This window comes from Gopherus flavomarginatus, chromosome 6 (assembly GCF_025201925.1).
Source record: "Gopherus flavomarginatus isolate rGopFla2 chromosome 6, rGopFla2.mat.asm, whole genome shotgun sequence".
Lineage (NCBI taxonomy): Eukaryota > Metazoa > Chordata > Testudines > Testudinidae > Gopherus > Gopherus flavomarginatus.
Genome location: NC_066622.1, coordinates 12,425,470 through 12,445,537, shown reverse-complemented (window position 1 = coordinate 12,445,537; position 20,068 = coordinate 12,425,470). Strand labels below are relative to the sequence as shown.

Here is a 20,068-nt window from a genome sequence, read left to right as displayed (position 1 = left end):
AAGAGGGCCAAGAAGACTCCCTCTTCTCAGTGGCACCGAAGGAAATTTGGGACAGAGGCTAGGCCCATGTCAGGCAGTCCTCCATCCCCACCAGGCCCCTGGCCTCCAACTCAAGCTGAGCAGTGTAGCCCGGCCCCTTCAGAACAGGGCTTTCCGGATGTCCAGATGCCTTCCATGCCTGAAGTCCTCCAGGTGGCCCGAGACATCATGTCCATGCTAGTGCCCGGAGCGCCGCTGATGTTGGCCCCACGTTCCAGAGGCAAGCCACCACTGGTATCTCTGCAGTCGCCTCCGGCCCGGTACCAGTCTCAGTCGAGGGAACGTTCCTGATGCCGATCACCACCCGGTGACCGCTCTGGGCAAAGTCCCGGTGGATCACCCTCAGTGCCGACCAGACTGTCTGGCGAGGTTCCATCTGTCCAGTTCTTGCGGCACCACACGTCCTCAAGGAGTGAATATCGATGGGATCGCGGCAGGCATCGCCATCGGTCCTCGTCTCAGAGAGGGTACCGCAGTCGGTCAGGGCACAGCCTGGGTCCTCCAAGGGCAAGCAGGCAGGGAAAAGGCAATTTTGACAGGACGCTCGGAGGCACCCAGCCAGCTCTCATCAGGGATCCACGCCCAATAAAATTTCCCTTCTCCAACCAATGTATGCTTTCCTCCTGGAATGGTTGCGACTAACCTTGGAGCAATGCCTCCTCAATACCATTTCCCGGGGCTACACACTCCAGTTTACTTCCTCCCCACCCAACCCTCCCCCTGCTGTTCCTCCTGGGGGACCTCTCGCACAAAGCTCTGCTCGAGCAGGAGTTGGGGTGGCTCCTAGGACTAGGAGCCATAGAGGCAGTGCCCGAGGAGTTCATGGGAAAGGTGTATTACTCCCATTATTTCCTTATCTTGAAGGTCAAATGGGGGCTCAGGCCCATCCTGGACCTCCAAGGTCTGAAACAGTACATGGTGAAGCTCAAGTTCTGCATGGTCTCCCTAGCCTCCATCATCCGCTCACTGGATCCTGGGGACTGGTATGCTTCCCTCGATCTACAGGACATGTACTTCCACATCCACATATTCGAGTGGGACAAACGCTTCCTCCATTTCATGGTGGGACAGAATCATTATCAATTCACAGTCCTTCCATTAGGTCTGTCCACTGCCCACAGGATGGTTACAAAATGCATGTTGGTGGTGGTAGCAGCCTACCTCAAATGGCGAGGGGTCCAGATAGTCCCCTACTTGGATGATTGACTTGTCAAGGGCACCTCCCAGTTGCAGATGAGGGTCCACTGAAGTCACTTGGCACTCCTGTCCACGTGCCCCACTTTGGGCCTGTTAGTAAACGACACCAAATCCTGTTAGTCCCAGTCCAACACCTATAGTTTATTGGGGTGCTCCTGAACACAGAGTTAGCCAGGGCCTCTCTCCTGCCTGAAAGGTCTCATCGACTCAGTCACAAGGTTCCCGGTGACAACAGCCAGGGTTTGCCTGCAACATGTTGGCGTGCACATATGTGGTCTGTCACGCCAGACTCAGGATGAAGCCCCTCCAGCTCTGGTTGGCCTCGAAGTTCTCCTAGACCATGGACAGGATGGACAAGGTCCTCACCATGCTGGACTCTGTGATCAGCTCCCTACAGTAGTATTCTGCCCCAAACAACATGCTACCTTGAACAGACTGAGCTGTACAGAAAGTCCTTGCAACTGTTTGTCACCTCGGCTGAGCACGTGAGGGGCCAACCGATTTCCACTCAGCGACTTTCCAGTTGGATCACTTCATACATCCGTTCCTGTTATGAGCTGGTGGGTGTCCCCCCGCCACCTATTGTGAGGGTACATTTGACTTGGGCGCAGGCCTCGTTGGCTACCTTCGTGGCCCACGTCCCCATCCAGGACATTTGTATGGCCGCCACGTGGTCTTCGGTTCACACGTTCACCTCGCACTATGCGATTGTCCCCCAGACCAGAGATGTCGCCAGGTTCAGCAGGGCTGTCCTCCATCCTGGGAACTTGTGAACTCCTACCCATCTCCAATAGATATAGCTTGGAATCACCTGTTGAAGTATACACATGAGCAATCGCTCAAAAAAGAAAAGACAGTTACCTTTTCCATAACTGATGTTCTTCAAGATGTGTTGCTCATGTCTATTCTACATCCCACCCTCCTTCCCCTCTGTTAGAGTTGTCTGCCAAGAAGGAACTGAGGGTGGGGGGAGCATGCAGCTCCCCTGATAGAATGCCAAGCAGGCGCCACTCCAGGGGTCATGGAGGTGCTCCCCCTTACAGGTGCTGCTAGGGGAAAAACTTCCGGCACTGGTACACATGGCAAGCATGCACACCTAATGTGGAATAGACATGAGCAACACATCTCAAAGAAGACCAGTTACGGAAAAGGTAGCTGTCTGTCTTTTTCTGAACAACTATTGAGTATGAATTTATTGGTGATTAGAGGACATTCAAATCAGATCCTTAATGTTATTCCCAAATATGAAATGCTTCATTTCAGATGAAACTCTAGTTACCAAATAGCAGCAAATTAGAGACCTGATTCTAACCCAAGTTACAGTAGTAACACCATTGCAGTTGACTGAGTTATGCCGGTTTAAACCCAGCATCAGTGAAATCAGATTCAGGTTTGGTATCTATTTAATCATATCTCTGCATAAATAATTCCAGTCCTCATTGTCACCCTTACTCAGTTGCTTGTACTGAGTGGTCCACTGAAGTCAGTGCAACTAATTTGTGTAGTAAATTGCTGCTTGTCCTGCACAAGAATCACGGACCTGGGCCCTCTCTGAATCATTGTATGTGTTCTGATACCCACTTCTCTTTTCTTTCAAAAACAGATCTTGAAAACTTTAAAACTAAAAGAATTACAGTGTCTGTTCGAGAAGGTCAAGGAGTTGTGCTGCTTTGCAGACCACCGCCTCATTCAGGAGGTAAGAAATGTTTGCAGCTCTGTTGTTTGCTGCCATTGTTAAATGTGTCAGCACTGTGGGATCATAGAGTAACCACCAGAATTCCCCTGCAGTAAAAGTTTCATATATAAATATGCCACCTGAAGTCCCTATTCCACACAAAATTGAGAACTAGTCCATGTAAGGATACTCCATACTAGTGAATGATTCCCCCCAACAATGTTTATCGTATTAGTACCAGGTGAACAAGCATTTGAAAACCTTAAAGGACCTGAATGCACATCTGAGAACATACACCCTAGCAGACATTTTTAATGTACTTCTTGGCAATAATTTCCATTCTTTATAACTTGTCTCAGATGCCTGTGATTTTAAAAAAATTTCTCCTGTGAGCTAGACGTACTTAGTCAATTATGATTATTATTTTGTGATTATTGTTTGATATGTATTTATGTTGCAATGGAGGTTAACCAGTTAAGGCTCCTATGTGCTAGGCACTCCACAGACATACAGGAAATGCCAGTGCATGTCCCAGAGAGCTTATAAGTCAAATCGTGACTATTAGGAAAGCAATAGATAATAAGACAAAAATATCATAATGCATCCATAGTACACCCACGCCTTGAATACTCTGTGCAGTTCTGGTTGCCCCATCTCTAAAAAGATACATTAGAATTGGAGAAGGTGCGGAGAAGGGCAACAAAAACAATACGTGGTATGGAACATGACGAGAGGTTAAAAAGACAGGGACTGCAGCTTAGAAAAGAGAAGACTAATGGGGAATATGATAGAGGTCATATTCATGAATGGTTTGGAGAAAGTGAATAGGGAAGTGTTATTTACCCCTTCACATAACACAAGAACAAGGGGTCACCTTATGAAATTAATAGGCAGGAGGTTTAAAACAAACAAAAGGAAGGACTTCTTCACAACGTCTACAATCAACTTGTAGAACTTCTTGCCTTGTGATTTTGTGAAGGCCAAAAGTATAATTGGGTTCAAAAAAGAATTAGATACGTTCATGGAGGACAGGTCTATCAATGACTACTAGCCAAGATCATCAGAGATGCAACCCTATGCTTCTGATATTCCTAAATCTGCAGCTGCCAGAAGCTGTGATTGGATGACAGGGGATGGATCGCTCAAAATTGACCTGGTCTGTTCATTTCCTTTGAAGTATCTATCTAGTATTGTCCTTTTTCAGGAGACAGGATACTGGGCTAAATGGGCCATTGATCTGCCTCAGAACGGCTGTTTTTACAGGAGTCCATTCCAAGAAGATATTTATTGACTTAACCGGCTATGCCCCTAATGTCCTCTTTCCCTGTCTGCACATCTTGATAGCCAAGTGTCAAGCCCCCTCAATCTTCACCCTCTTCACTTCTGGGAAGGAGATTCTGCTCCCCGGTTTCTCCCACACCTCCACCCACCAAACACATGTATCTTTGCTCCCCTACAGCTACTGGACAGAAAGTTCACTTGGTTGACTGCTGGAGAGGAAGGGGCTGTTTAACTTCTCTTCTCTCTCCTTTTCATTCTGCTGGCTTGAGAGTCTGTATGTGTCAACTCCTGTTCTCTGTCCTGGCTTGGTGTGATAAACCCCATCATGAGAGTAGGAGTACTTGTTAGGTGGGTTCCATGACTTTGCCTTCCACACTCACACACTTGTCATGCAGCTCCTTCTCTCTTCTCACCTTTGATGCCTGCAGTTGCTCCCATGCTTTCAGTACAGAAATGGCACTTACATGCCCAGTTGATTCTCTGCCAAGACACTGAGCATGTAACGTTTACTGCAGATGTAAGTATTATTTCTCACTGGATGTAACACATGCTTGATGCAAAAACAACACGTGAATCTGATTTACTTGGATGGGGCCAGTCCTGAGGATCAGGTTTAACCAGATATGAAATTTTGAAATAAAATGGCCTAGTGTCTCCCACTTCTATTCAGTATTGTTTAAATTGCTGCCAGTCAGACAGTCAACACCTGTCACATTGACTGGCAGATGACACCCATCTCATAAGAAGTAAAATGTGCATTCTTGCTACAGTGAAGTCCACAGCCTTAAACATTGTTTATTTCCCTTATTTCTGCTCCTGAACTACCCTCTCATATCACAATAGAAGACTTGGCTGCCTTTTGATTATGTTCTTTGGAAACTTAGGGTAAGTATGTTGGCAGCCTTTCCTGGTGATACTACAAGCAGCACTAGGCCCATTAATTAGCTGAAAGCAATAGCATAAAACTCTAATTTTTAGCTTTAATGCAAATTTATTTGTAGGCACACTATTTAGTGGAAGAGTCACTCACCTCTTATTAGAACAAGATCCTTTCAGTGATCCCAAGGGCACTGCTAGCGAGAGTCAAATAGTAGTTGTTTACCTGGTTGCTTTTCCAGCCTTGCTTGTAGACCTTGAAAATGTCACTCCATTGAGAGTTGGAGGGTGCATAGAGAAATTCATTAAAATTCCAGTCTGAGTCACTCTGGAATTTAAGAATATAAAATCTAGTGTATTTCATTCTGTTTTGAACAAATTAAGAGACAGAGGACCCCCATGTATGAACTAGATGTGGAGGAGAGAAAGAAAAATCACAGAAAGCTGAGGCTGAGGGAAAGGGAAGGGAAAAGTGGATGGATTTACCTGGATTTTGGAGTATGCTCCAACCTCCAGTTAACTTCTTGGGGCTCAATGGCTCTGATTCTACAGGAATTCTAATAGTTGATTGATAAACCTTACGGTTAATTTCTGCCCTCTGGGCAGCATTGCTGAAGCTTATGTAGTTATGTAGCTGTAATTAGCCTAGGGGCAGGTTTTGGTCTTAGTTTTGCTAGAATAGATCTATTTTCGTGACGAACAAACTAATAAATGTGACTCTATCTAAGGAGGAGAAACTGTGATGTGGTGATGCTCAACCAGAGTTAAAACAAATATTCTGAAGGACCATGCAATCATAGCTTTTTGCCTCTAACGGAACTTTGTTTTCATGTCTATGTGCATTTTATAATTCCTGCTGTATTTTAAAATGTCTTTGACTAATTGGCTTTGGGCCTCCAATAAGATTCTGAAAGAAACTAGTTTTGTTTGCTTGTTTGTTTTAATTATTGATGTGCAATCACACTTCAGAAGTACTGCAATGTTAAATATTGGATGCTATTTCCTAGGCAAGGTGAATATAAACTAGACATGACTCTTTGTGTTTGACATGGCCAAGCAGATGCAGCCTTAAAGGGTCCGTTTTACAACTGGCTGAGCGTGCTAAATTTTTCTGTCTTTGAGATGATGTATACTCTGAACTCCTGTTCATTCCTCCCACCCAGTTTCCCCTTTCTTGTTGCTGCAGAGATGGCGCGTTCTCCCAGCTCTCTATAGGAATAGAGTAATGAAAACTTATTCCTGCAGATAGACAAATGCTTTTATTACCGATGTCAATCATTCAACGAGGTCATGTACATTGGCTTCCAGTATTTTACAGCACTGTGGAACTTCAGGAATGGGAAAGTCTGAGGTGCCAAACAGGTGATAAAAAAACTGGATAATTTTGCTAAGAATCGCTGTCCAAAATGACACGTAGAACAAATGAGAATTCCTGTCATCATCCACAGATGGGATGTTACTTGCATCCAAACTATAAATGTTATTCACCAAAATGGAGGGAAAGACAGCTGAGTTGCTAGTGAGATACCACAACAAAATCAGGAGTTGCTCCTAACATCCATTTAGGATTCTAGACTTGTGAAGAAGCTATCTAAAGCTGTTGGAGGTATGAGAACAAAGTGAAACTGCCATAGGAGTAGGATCAGGGACCCTTCCTAAGCCCCAGACCACAAACAAACCTGAACATTGGGATGGTCAAGATCTGGATCTGAGTTTTGCGCCTCCAGCAGATCTTTTAAGATTACGTAGCTCTGTGAAGCCAGGTTAATGTATTGCACTCCAGTAACCATTATTTTTTATGTGATATAGTTGTGCCAAGATAAATAATTTTATTATAATAAATATTATTAAATTCACAGCCAAAGTTGTTAATGTTTTACCAAGTGGTCTAATACGTACACATCCAAAAAAGCTATAGGGTAGACTGAAGCACACAAGCATAAACAGTTTCATTTTCCACCTTTTGAATTGGATCCTGACCTGGCAAACACTTATGTACATTTTTACATATATGAGTAGTTCTACTGGCTCTAATGGCACTGCTCACAAGAAAGGGTAAGCACACATTTGCAGCGTTAGGTTCTTGAATTGCCACTCAATCTGTGGTTGTTTAGAGTCAGTTGATATAAAATGTATTGTATAAAGCCCAGCATGAGGTAGTAGTAAAGTCAGGTGAACAATGAAACCGTTACCTTTGACTATTCTATTCACACAATGTCATGGTGGGCTGTTATATTTGTGAACATCCATGAATTATTGATCCAGCTCCCCAAGCCAAAAGTTTAATCTCCGTCAGCCAGTTGTGTCAGCATTTCTCTCCCATTGATCTGTCAAATAAATAAACAAATCCTATACAAAACGGTTTAGAAATCTTCATCAAACATTTCATAATATCGTTTTTTAGGGTTGTTTTCCCCATGTCCCCACAGAAACTATTCCTCTATTCTTAGTAATTAACTGAAGTGCACAGAGATGTTGAGAAGAGCTTAAGGAAAGAACTATTAAATCCTGCAAGAGATGAAGGGCAAAACACTGTCTGCATGGACTAATGTAGTATCCCCTCACTTCTAACAGAGCTCAGGAAGAACTGAACACTCTTACCATCATACAGCCTATATTAATTTTTAAAAACTCTGGGTCATCTTAAGCATGTAAGTAACTTTACTCATAGGAGTAGTCTCTTTGAAGTTAATGAGATTACTCATGTGATCAAAGTTACTTATGTGTTTTTGTATTTGCAAGCAGAGCAAGTGCCAAGACTTCAGTGGGAGCAGGACTGGGCTCATATTCTAGTTTTGTTTGAATTATTTCTATTGGATTACGGTGGGTGGATGGGAGTGATTTACAATAAATGCTCTTAACTGACTCACCATGGAACACGTATGTTTCTGGACTTAGTTTGCTAGCTAAGATGTGCCATGAACTTCTAGTGAATTATATACTCAGTAGCATTTGTGGGAGGATACTTCCTGCCTCTTATAATGGACTAGGAAAAGAGGAGAAGAATGCTTTTTACTATAGTTAGGGTAATTTTGGTGTTTGGTATTTGCCATTTGGGGAGATCAGATTAGACATTAAATTGAATGGGGAACCTTCAGTTTTGATACATATTGGGGATTTTATTTTTGAGTTCTTCCTTGGTCATAGATCCAACTGAATAGTTATATTTTTATAATGATTGTAATGGTGCTTAGTGGGTTGGGTTTTATTTGAAATAAATATTTTGCTGATGTAACTGTGTGCACTTCACATCAAATCAGTTGTACTTATAGTTGACTGTTGATTTTTTTGGATAATTAGGATGCCTCATATCAGGTATAATAATTGATTTGCAGATATGGGAAAACATTTCTAGTTGCTATAAGTTTCACTGTATCACCAACTGTTCTGCTAAAACATATTGTTTTTCAGGAATCATTAGGAAATTCTCCCCAGTATACATATGAGGTGAAATAACATCTGAAGTTTAGATTTACATGGACTCACAGCTATCTTTTTCATTCATTTTAACCATTAAGGCCCTCTAAAGTCCTTAGAGGGTGTTTTGATCATTTACTGTCTTTATACTATGTTTTTTATTGTTTAGAAAGAGAAACAGTATATCAGATCTCTGGCATGAATGAAACATGTTAATGTTTGGCACACATTTCACATGCCCACTTAAAAATATTAATAAGATATTCATTTTCTCCTGAAAAGGAAGGAAGGAGCTGGCCACGAGGAGATGTTAAAAATGATTTTTTTTCTGTACTGTTGTCTTTGTTCCAACACAAGTAATTGCTGAAAGAGTAATATAGGGACAAGGTTCTGTTAAGTAAATCAACTTCCCAAGTTCATGTAGAGCATTGCCTGCCATCATATGTTCATGTGTATCTTGAATTTTCATATAATTTACATACAAGATTTCTAATGTGCATGAGTTATATACAGTGATTTCTCCTTAATCTGTCAATAATTTTGTCACTGAAGGGAATGTTAACCATCTTTAGGATCTTCTCTGTTAGGCAGGGAAGGGGTCACATTCTCCAAAGGTCATGGAATTAGTCAAACTGACCAACTTTCTGTCTCACTCAGTGAGTAATGTGGGCAACAGATAAACTGTGTTTTTTGTTATTTGTGCCTGTGCCCATGACTCTCCTGTGACAGGGAGTTTTCGTCTTACAGATAACATTCAAGGTTCACATCTTCTCTTGAAAGGCAAGAACATGGAAACCTGGTAGAAGGTTTAGAATTTGGGGGGAGCATGGGCTGTTATAACAGGGGTAAAGGAGAGACAAGACAGAATTTGGGGCAGGGGGAATCAAATCAGTATCTTAGATGTCTGTATACTAACGCAAGAAGTATGGGGAATAAGCAGGAAGAACTCGAAATGTTGGTAAATAAACAAAACTATGACATAGTTCGCATCACAGAGACCTGGTGGGATAATACGCATGACTAGAATAGTGGTATAGAAGGGTAATACTGGTATAGAAGTGTACAGCTTGCTCAGGAAGGACAGGCAGGGGGAAAAAGGAAGAAAGTGTTGCCTTATATATTAAAAATGTATACACATGGACTATGGTGATGGAAAATAGAAGACAGACTTGTTGAAAGTCTCTGGGTAAGGATAAAAGAGATAAAATACATGGGTGATGTCATAGTAGGGGTCTGCTGCAGACTACCTAATGAGGAAGAAGAGGCGGATGAGGGTTTTTTTAAACAGCTAGCAAAATCATCCAAAGCACAGGACTTGGTGGTGATGGGGGACTTTAGCTACCCAGATATCTATTGGGAAAATAACACAGCAAGGCACAGATTATCCAATAAGTTCTTGGAATGTATTGGAGACAATTTTTTATTTCAGACTGCTACTAGGGGAGAGGCTGTTCTAGATTTGATTTTGACAAATAGGGAGGAACTGGTTGAGAATTTGAAAGTGGAAGGCAGCTTGGGTGAAAGTGATCATGAAATGGTAGAGTTCATGATTCTAAGCAATAGTAGGAGGAAGAACAGCAAAATAAAGACAATGAATTTCAAGAAGGCAGACTTTAGTAAACTCAGGGAGTTGGTAGGTAAGATCCCATGGGAAGCAAGTCTAAGGGGAAAAACAATAGAAGACAGTTGGCGGTTTTTCAAAGAGACATTATTAAGGGCACAAGAGCAAACTATCTCACTGCGTAGGAAAGATAGGAAGTATGGCAAGAGGCCACCCTGGCTTAACCAGGAGATCTTCAATGACCTCAAAATCAAAAAAGAGTCCTACAAAAAGTGGAAACTACAAAGGATGAATATAAACAAATAACACAAATATGTAGGGACAAAATTAGAAAGGCCAAGGCACAAAATGAGATCAAACTAGCTAGAGACATAAAGGGTAACAAGAAAACATTCTACAAATACCTTGGAAGCTAGAAGAAAACCAAGGACAGGGTAGGCCAGTTACTCAATGTAGGAGGAAAAATAACAACAGAAAATGTGGAAATGGCAGATGTTCTTAATGACGTCTTTGTTTCTGTTTTCACCAAGAAGGTTGGTGGTGACTGAACATCTAACGTAGTGAATGCCAGTGAAAATGAGGTAGAATCAGAAGAGGCTAAAATAGGGAAAGAGCAAGTTAAAAATTACTTGGACAAATTAGATGTCTTCAGGTCACTAGGGTCTGATTAAATGCATCTGAGAATACTCAAGGAGCTGACTGAAGAGATATCTGAGCAATTAGTGATTATCTTGGAAAAGTCATGGAAGATGGGAGAGATTCCAGAACAGTGGAAAAGGGCAATATAGTGTCAATCTAAAAAGGGAAATAAGGACAACCTACGGATTTACAGATCAGTCAGCTTAACTTCTGTACCTAGAAAGATAATGGAGCAAATAATCAAGCAATCAATTTGCAAACATCTAGAAGATAATAAGGTGATAAATAACAGTCAGCATGGACTGTAAAAAACAAAATGTGTCAAAACAACCTGATAGTTTTCTTTGACAGGGTAACAAGTCTTGTGGTTGAGGGGAAGAGGTAGACGTGGTATATCTTGACTTTAGTAAAGCTTTTGATACTGTCTTGCATGACCTGCTCATAAAAAAAAACTAGGGAAATGCAACCTAGATGGAGCTACTATAAGGTGGGTGCAAAACTGGTTGGAAAACCGTTCCCAGACAGGAGTTATCAGTGGTTCACACTCATGCTGGAAGGGCATAATGAGTGGGGTCCCACAGGGATCAGTTCTGAGTCCAGTTCTATTCAATATCTTCCTTAATGATTTAGATCGGCGTGGCCAACATGTGGCTCTTCAGAGGTTAATATGCATCTCCTTGCATAGGTGCCAACTGCAGGGCTGGAGCTACAAGTGCCAACTTTCCAGTGTGCTACAGGGTGCTCACTGCTCAACCCCTGGTTCTCCCCAGCCCCACTTCACCCCTTCCCCCAAGACTCCCGCCCCTTCCCCTGAGTCTGCTGAGCCATTGCTGCTCCTCCTTCTCCCCCACCCCCTTGTCTCTGGCTGCTTACTTGCCATTGAATTCTTTGTTATGAGCTCACCTGTTTGAGAGCCTTTTCTAACGTGCCACTGTCCAGTAGCTGGCCTTGTTCATCTAGGAGGCAGAACCAAGAGCAGCCCTGAAATGGCCATTGTTTGGCCTACAGCAGACATTTGCCTCTATCTTACTTTCCAGTCAGTAAACATTTGTTTGGGGATAAAGTCGGGGGGCTCCTGTTATATTTTCTTCTGCGTTTTCCCTTCTCTTTTCTCTAAGGATGTGGTATATCTTCACATTGCCATTCTCCTTCATTCTTCTCATCTATAATGCCCTGTCCCCTGAGGGGAGAGAGCTGTAGATTGTTGGTGTTAGAAAATGTAAAAGACGATGCAAGTCTGACCAGCATGAGATGCCAGATGGGGTGAGAACAGTACTTGTAATTTCTGCCATTAGTGGCTTCTTCACTCCTTGAAGGTTCCTAGACAGACTCATCTTCATCCTTGTTCTGAGAGCATCTAACCTATAGCCTTTTTTGTGGAGAGGAGAATCACTGGCGCCAACCATTAGGAAACACATACTGCTGGAAGAACAACCTCACCCTGCCAGGTATATACAAGAGCCGTGACTCTGTCTCAGCTTGGGAGCTAGGATACAGGATGTGACCTCATTGGAGTTACTCCTTGGTCTTGGGATTTAAAGTGGGAGGCAAGGTAGTCCCTGCAGAAGGTGTGCTGCTAGAGTTTTTCTATCTGCTTTTATCATTCTCACTCTCCTCCTCCCCTGCACATATCATCTGTATGAACCAGGAGTTGCATTTTGCCTTTCCCTATGATATTGGTAGTGCTTCTGCAGTTTCTTTAGCAGGATCTTTCCACATTGTCCCAGTCAGATTGGCAGAATTGCTGCGACCCAGTCAGAGACCAAGGTAGTGTCAACAAACTGAACATACACTTCTTATTTTGTGAAGTTAACCTGTAATTTTTAAAAATGAAGGTTAGTTTTGTTCCCTGCTTAAACTGTTCTAGAAGTACATACTTGTATGGAAAAGGCAGACTTTAAGATCTTATGCTGGAGGAGAAGGAAAGGAGTCTCAATAGTTCTGCATAACCTTTTTATTGCTATATCTGCACAAATTATCTTTAACATATGGAGGATGTGAGTAACGCAGGACAACTTGAATACATTACAAACATACTTGAACCAACAATTGTATACAAGAGGGTATTGACAGTTCTATTCATTAGCCTCGGGGCAGATGTTTCTGCCTTGCAGGCAGTGGCATAAGTAAGAGAGACCTGCTGATACTTCTGGGATCCTGAGGCATTTGATTGCATATGGTGGGTGGGCGGTTTGTTGATCATGATCTCAAATTAGCGTTTCAACAGCAGTTGCTGTTACTTTAATCCACTGGGCTGCTAAAATGCTAAAATATTATTATCGTTATCAAATACTTTTGTGCGTACAGTTTTTAGGGCTAAATTCCGGTTGCCTTACTCACATGATTAGCCCTTTTGAAGGCACTGTTCTTAATTCATACTCTGCCAACGGGACTACACTTGTGAATAAGGCAAGTACGAGTTTGCCCTGCCTCTCACTTCCAGCACCAATATATGAAGTCTTAATTGATAAATGAATGTATATTGAATGATATTGATCATTCTCGCTCATGGCTCATTATTTTAAAGACTTGGCCTGTCAGTTCAAAATGACTTGAGATCACTTAAAATAGATAATTTACCGCTCATTAGTCAGTGTGATAAATCGTTCAATGAATAATGTCATGTCTGTTGCAAATTAGTATTTTCACATGCAAATTGATATTGCCATTTGGAGATCCATAAGTTCCAACAAAATACTTCTTCATGAATAAAATAGTGTGAAAACTCTCCTGTGCTGAGTAAGTATGTGTCAGGAATATTTTCTTACTTTTATTTTACCTAACTTTTGAATGCTCAGATACCATTTTGCAACAAAGTACAATATTTTTGTTGAATTTGTTAAACACATCAGACCTTTTTTTTGTGTGTGCATGTATGCATGTGCAATAGAACTGCAGAATTCAATGCAGATTCTGTTACTGTTATTTGGGCTATAAAGGGTCAAATGTTCAGCTAGCTGCAAGTTGGCCTGACTTTGCACACACTCACTTACACCCTTGTAACCAATTTTTCACACCCAACTTTAGAATAAATTGCACTTGGCACATACAAATCATGATGTGGGGCACCCCCTGGCTCAATTGCATGCACACCCAGTGTAGTAAATTGAGTAATCAAAGGCCAAGTAAAATGAAAGACCAAGGCCTTAAAAACTGTGTTCTGTAGCACTTCTTTAGCAGGTCTGCTTCTGCCATGTAGAAAAATACTTAAAAAATATAAATTGTGGTGACCCTGATAGTATCATCATCATTTGCACAAATTTCAGATGACAACCTGAAATCAAATGGGACCCAAGAGAAATTTATATTGGCCCATATAAGGTACAATAATATACCTTCACAGCTGGAATTTACATTGATTCTATGTGTCGCGTTTTTTTCTCCTCACCAGCCACAAATCAGTGTTGACAAAGAGAAATAACTCCTCAGACGCGCTCTAGCTGTGTTCAGGACCGGTGCTAGAGTTTTTCGTGCCCTAGGCGCACAGCCATTTCGTTTCCCCACGCACCGCTCCCACGGCTCCGGTGGACCTGCCGCAGCCATTTCTGAGGAGGATCCGTTGGTCAGCAGCTCCGGTAGAGCTGCCGCAGCTGTGCCTGCCGGGAGGTCCACCGGAGCCACACGCGACCAGTGGGCTGTCCGCAGGCATGCCTGCGGCAGCTCCACCGTAGCCGCGGACCAACAGACCCTCCGCAGGCACCACTGCGGCAGGTCCACCAGAGCCACCTGCCACCCCCCCCCCAGCAAAATGCCGCCCCCAAAAAATCCTGGCACTCTAGGCGATTGCCTAGTTCTCCTCAATGGAAACACCGGCCCTGGCTGTATTCTTCCCTTGCACTAGTGCAATCTTTCATCTTTTTTCTTTTGACAAAACTGTGCGCTGGGTAGAACTGAAAGTAAATCTGACCAAAATCATCATCATCTTAATTTGAATGATGGTTGCACCCATTAGAGAGAACAAGGTGGGTGAGGTAATACTTTTTATTGGACCAACTTCTGTTGGTGAGAGAGAAGAGCTTTTGAGCCAGGCAGAGCTCTGCTTCAGGTCTGGGAAAGGAATTCACAGCAAAATGCAAAGTGAAAGAGATTGTTTAGCATGAGTGGTTAGCACATATTGTAAGGGTCCATTCAAGGTAGAGTGGCCCGTTAACACCTCTGCAGTCATGGGACAAAAAGAGGGAGTTAGTGGGCTACAGACTGTTGTAATAAGCCATAAATTCAGAGTCTCTGTTCAGGTTATGATTTTTAGTGTCTCACAGAGTAATTAATTTAAGTTGTCAGGCTCATGTTTTGAAAATGTTGTGCGGGTTTCCTTTGAGGATGAGGACCAATAAGACAGATACAGAATGATCACTTTGTGAAAAGTAAAAACATCAAGGAGTCTTTGTGGCACCTTAGAGACTAACAAATGTATTTGTGCATAAGCTTTCATGGGCTAGAAAAGAACTCACTTCATCAGATGCATGGAGTGGAAAATACAGGAGCAGGTATAAATAAATGAAAAGACAGGAGTTGCCTTACCAAATGTGAGGTTAGTCTAACGAGACAGTTCAATTAACGGTAGGATACCAAGGGAGGAAAAATGACTTTTGTAGTGGTAATGAGAGTGGCCCATTTCAAACTGTTGACAAGGAGATGTGAGTAACAGTAGGGGGAAATTAGTGTGGGGGAAATTAGGTTTAGGTTTTGTAATGACCCAGCCACTCCCAGTCTTTATTAAGGCTTAATTTGATGGTGTCCAGTTTGCAAATTAATTCCAGTTCTGCAGTTTTATGTTGGAGTCTGTTTTTGAAGATTTTTTTGGTTGAAGAATTGCCATTTTTAGGTCTGTTAGTGAGTGACCAGGAAGTTTGAAGTGTTCTCCTACTGGTTTTTGAATGTTATAATTCCTGATGTCAGATTTGTGTCCATTTATTCTTTTGCGTAGAGACTGTCCGGTTTGTAAATAGTGTGCACCCACAGGCAGAGCCAGTAGCTCCTCTGGTGCGGCTGTACTGGCCCCAGACCTTCCACAAAGCTACATTTCCAGGGGTCTGCACAGCCCCGCCAGAGGATACAGCTGGAGGCGGTACAGCCAAGCAGGACCTGCTGCCGGTGTGGGGCCATCGGGCTGCCCTATGTACTGCTCCTTTCACCACTGACCTGAACTGCAGGACTCTCCCAGGAACGATAGCAGCGACAGGAGCTAAGCGTGCAGCCACTGCTCCCAGGAGTCAGCGCCCCATGCCAGCAGCTCCTCCAGCGCGGCTGCTCCAGTACTGTCCCCAACCCTGTCCTCCAGCAGGGCTGCACAGACCCCAGGATGCTCAGCTTTGTGGAAGGGCTGGGGGCAGTACAGGCCATGTCAGAGGAGCTGCTGGCATGGGGCCACCCGGCAGCCCCACATTCTGCTCCTTTCACTGCTGCGGTTTGGAGACACTGTTTGCAGAAGTCTGTACCCGGCGCAGCGGGAGGACAGAGCCCCTCCAGGGAGGGGATGGGGAAAGCACAGGGGCTGGCGGGAGGGCAGGGAGGAGTCACGTGGGGACGTCAGTTGTTCCCCTTTAGTTGGTGTCCCCCTTTGTATCCCTCCCATGAGTCGTCTAAGCCCAGTGGTTTTGTCTTCTATCATTTTCCTGTGTGAGCTCATTCAAGAGCATAGTTATTTGTCTGGTTGCACCCACATAGTTGCTATTAGGGCATTTAGTGCACTGGATGAGGTACACCACATGTTGTGACAGGCAAGCGTAAGACCCAGGGATCTCGAAAGGTGAGTAGTAGGGGGTGTTGATCATTGTAGCAGTAGAGATAAGTCTGCAGGTTTTGCACCTATTGTTCTGGCAGGGTCTGGTGCTGCTTTGAGTTAATATGTCCTGGTGTGTGGGGAGCTTGCTTCTGATGATGAGCTTGGAGAGTTTGGGGGGTTGGTGAAGGCCAGAAGTGAAGAGTCAGGAAAGATTTCTTTCAGGATGGGGTCACCAATGTGTATGGGATGTAATTGTTTCATGACAACCCTTATAGGTTCCATTGTGGAGTGGTAGGTGACAACTAGGAGTGTATGGTCAGGGGGGCTTTATTTCTATATTGAAGCAGGTTCTCTTGGGGTATTTGGGTGGCTTGTCCCTTGATGCAATCTACTTCTCTGGTGGAGTGTCCTTATTTGGTGAAGGTGGTTTTGAGAGTGCTAAGGTGTGTATATATATCCCAGACTTTCTTCTCAGAGCATATTCTGTGGTATCTGAGTGCCTGTCTGAATGCACAGTTCAGTCCAAGATCCAATACGATTCAGTATTTTCATTAATGTCTTGGATAATGGAGTGGAGAGTATGATTGTAACATTTGTGGATTACACCAAGCCAGTAGGGGTTGTAAGAGCTTTGGAGAACAGAATTAGAATTCAAAATGATCATGACAAATTGAAAAATTGGCCTGAAATCAGGAAGATGAAATTCAATAGAGACATATTCAGAGTACTGCACTTAGGAAGGAAAAAGCAAATGCACAATCACATCATGGGGAATAACTGGCTAGACAGTAGTGCTGCTGAAAAGCATCTGGGTGATTATAGAGGTTCACAAATTGAATAAGAGTCAACAATGTGATGCAATTGTGAAAAGGCTGATAGCATTCTGGGGTGTGTCCTATGTAAGACACAGGAGGTAATTGTCCCACTCTACTCGGCACTGGTGAGGATTCAGCTTGAGTACTATGTATCATTATGGGCACCACACTTTAGGAAAGATATGGATAAATTGGAGAGAGTCTAAAGGAGAGCAACAAAAATAATAAAAAGTTCAAAAAAACCTGATCTATGAGGAAAGGTTAAAAAAACCCCAACACCTGCGTATGTTTAGTCTGTAGAAAGGAAGGTTGTGTGGGGACCTAACAGGTCTTCACATATGTGATGGAGTGTAATAAAAAGGATACTGATCAATTGTTCCCCGTGTTCACTGAAGGTAGGACAAAAAGTAATAGGCTTAATCTGCAACAAGGGAGATTTAGTTTAGATATTAGAAAAATCTTTCTCACTATAAGATAAGTTAAGTTTTGGAATAGGCTTAAATGAGGTTATGGAATCCCCATCGGTTTTTAAGAACAAACACTTCTCACGGTTGCTCTAGGTAGACTCAGTATATTTGCCTCAATGTAATGGGCTGGGTTTGATGACTTCTCAAGGTCCCTTCCAGCCCTACATTTCTATGATCCTATTATTCTATGTGCTAGACACTTTCTACACTCATAAAGATGCATTCCCTGTCTATTAGAGCTTATGATGCAAGATGAGTATTTCAATTTTGGGAGAACAGGACTAGACGGTAACACTGTTTTAAATGCTTCACAAAATTTGAAATTCACAGAGGCCATTTTGTACATTAATATAAAAATGTTTGATGTAAAATCTCTGCTCTCACATTGCACAAAGGAATATGTGACTTATTAGATACTCCACATTCCATGCTTTTCATAAGACGTTGTTTGGATTTTGTGCCTAGATGGTGAAGGATGCTTTTGTGGATCGATGGGACATTAGAGACTGATGGTGCTAAGGCTCACCAATAATGCCCAGTGTTGCCAACTCTCATGATTTTATTGGGAGTCTCACACTATTTATTGTAGTTAAAGCTCCACCTCCTGGAGTCAAATGATTACACGAGAATTTCAGTTTTCATTTTAAAAAAGTAAAGCAAGTTTCTAATCTTTGTGTTTTGTTGAGAAAATTGAAAATATAACCTCCGTGCACTCCAGTTGCTAACCTGAATGCAAACCAAAAAACCCCAAAATATATTATTGTATTGAAATCTCAATTTTTTAAGCCCATCTAATGATTTTTGTGGTGCTTGACTGATGATTTTTGAACACTGGATGTTGTTAGATACTCTGGAGACACTGTGTAGTGTGCACTCCGGGGTGTAGTACCACCTGCTGCCATTGAGGGGAGTGCTGGTGGCACTAGAGCTGATTCAGTCCCTGGAGACTGCAATATACAGGGTTCCAACTAGAGATGGGTAGTTAAGAGTCCCAGTAGCACAAGCTGCACAAAGCTGAGGAAGAAGGCAAGCAGTGGGGCTAATTCCATGGGAGCAGGCATTAGGGGATATGTACAGGGATCCTTGTAGCCACAGCGAGGAAGACCACCGGGTCTCCCCGGCACATGTTGCCTGATGCCTGCTCCCTGAGTTCTTCGCTGCTGGAGCAAGTAGAGATGATTTCTGAGATGTCGGAGTGTGGGGCTGTCATGGTATAAATCCCCAATCTGAACCTTAGAGTCCAAAAGATGGAGTACCAGCATGAACTCCTCTAAGCTTAATTACCAGCTTAGATCTAATAGGCTGCCACCAACCAGGACTTACAGTGCCTGGTACACTCTGGTCCCCCCAAAACCTTCCCTGGAGACCCCAAGACCCAGATCCCCTAGATCTTGACACAAGGAAAGTAAACCCTTTCCCCCACCATTGCCTCTCCCAGGCTTCCCCTCCCTGGGTTACCCTGGAAGATCACTGTGATTCAAACTCCTTGCATTTTAAAACACAGAGGAATTCCACCTCCACCCCTCCTCTCTCCCACCAATTCCCTGGCGAATACCGACTCAATTTCCTTTGAGCCTTAACAAGGGGAAAATCAATCAGGTCTTTTAAAAAGAAAACTTTTAATAAAAGAAAGAAAGAGTAAAGATCATCTCTGTAAATTCAAGATGGTGTATTACAGGGTCTTTCAGCTTATAGACACTAGAGAGAAGCCTCCCTCCCAGCAAAAATACAATTTAAAATACTTCCAGCAAAATACACATTTGCAAATACAGAAAACAATCAAAAGACTAAACTTGCCTTTTTCCTGGTACTTACTAAAATTAGAACAGAAGAGATTTTTTCAGAAAGATTGGAGGAATCTGCTTACATGTCTGGTCCCTCTCAGAACCCAGAGAGAACATGGACAAAGAGAGAACACACAAACAAAGACTTCCCTCCACCGAGATTTGAAAGTATCTTGTTTCTCGATTTGTCCTCTGGTCAGGTGTTCCAGGTTCACTGTTTGTTAACCCGTTACAGGTGAAAGAGACATTAACCCTTAACTAGTTATCTGTTTATGACACGCCCCCCAAATCGCAGACAGTGGGGAACCTCACTGGCGGTGATTTTTTTTCTAGAACGTTAGAATAAACAGATTAATACAACACATGCACCTTTACATATACTACTAGTATGTAAACCACAAGACTTTTTATATTTCAAGGACAATTTTTAACCAGTGGATTCTGGGAAACTTTCACGGGAGAGTGCATCAGCTACTTTGTTAGAAGCTCCTGAAATGTGCTGAATTTCAAAATCAAAATCTTGGAGAGCTAAACTCCATCGAAGCAGTTTTTTGTTGTTTCCCTTGGCAGTATGAAGCCACTTGAGCGCAGC

The 20,068-nt window shown here is 42.9% G+C and overlaps 1 protein-coding gene across 2 annotated transcripts in view; it reads left to right on the top strand.

Moving 5' to 3' along the window:
* CNTN3 (contactin 3) overlaps positions 1–20,068 on the top strand; it is a 250,576-nt gene that overhangs the window by 135,806 nt on the left and 94,702 nt on the right. For both annotated transcript variants that reach the window (XM_050957331.1, XM_050957330.1), the window contains exon 3: positions 2,840–2,932. In XM_050957331.1, coding sequence (XP_050813288.1) covers positions 2,840–2,932 — 93 coding nt within the window. The remainder of the gene's footprint in view (positions 1–2,839; positions 2,933–20,068) is intronic.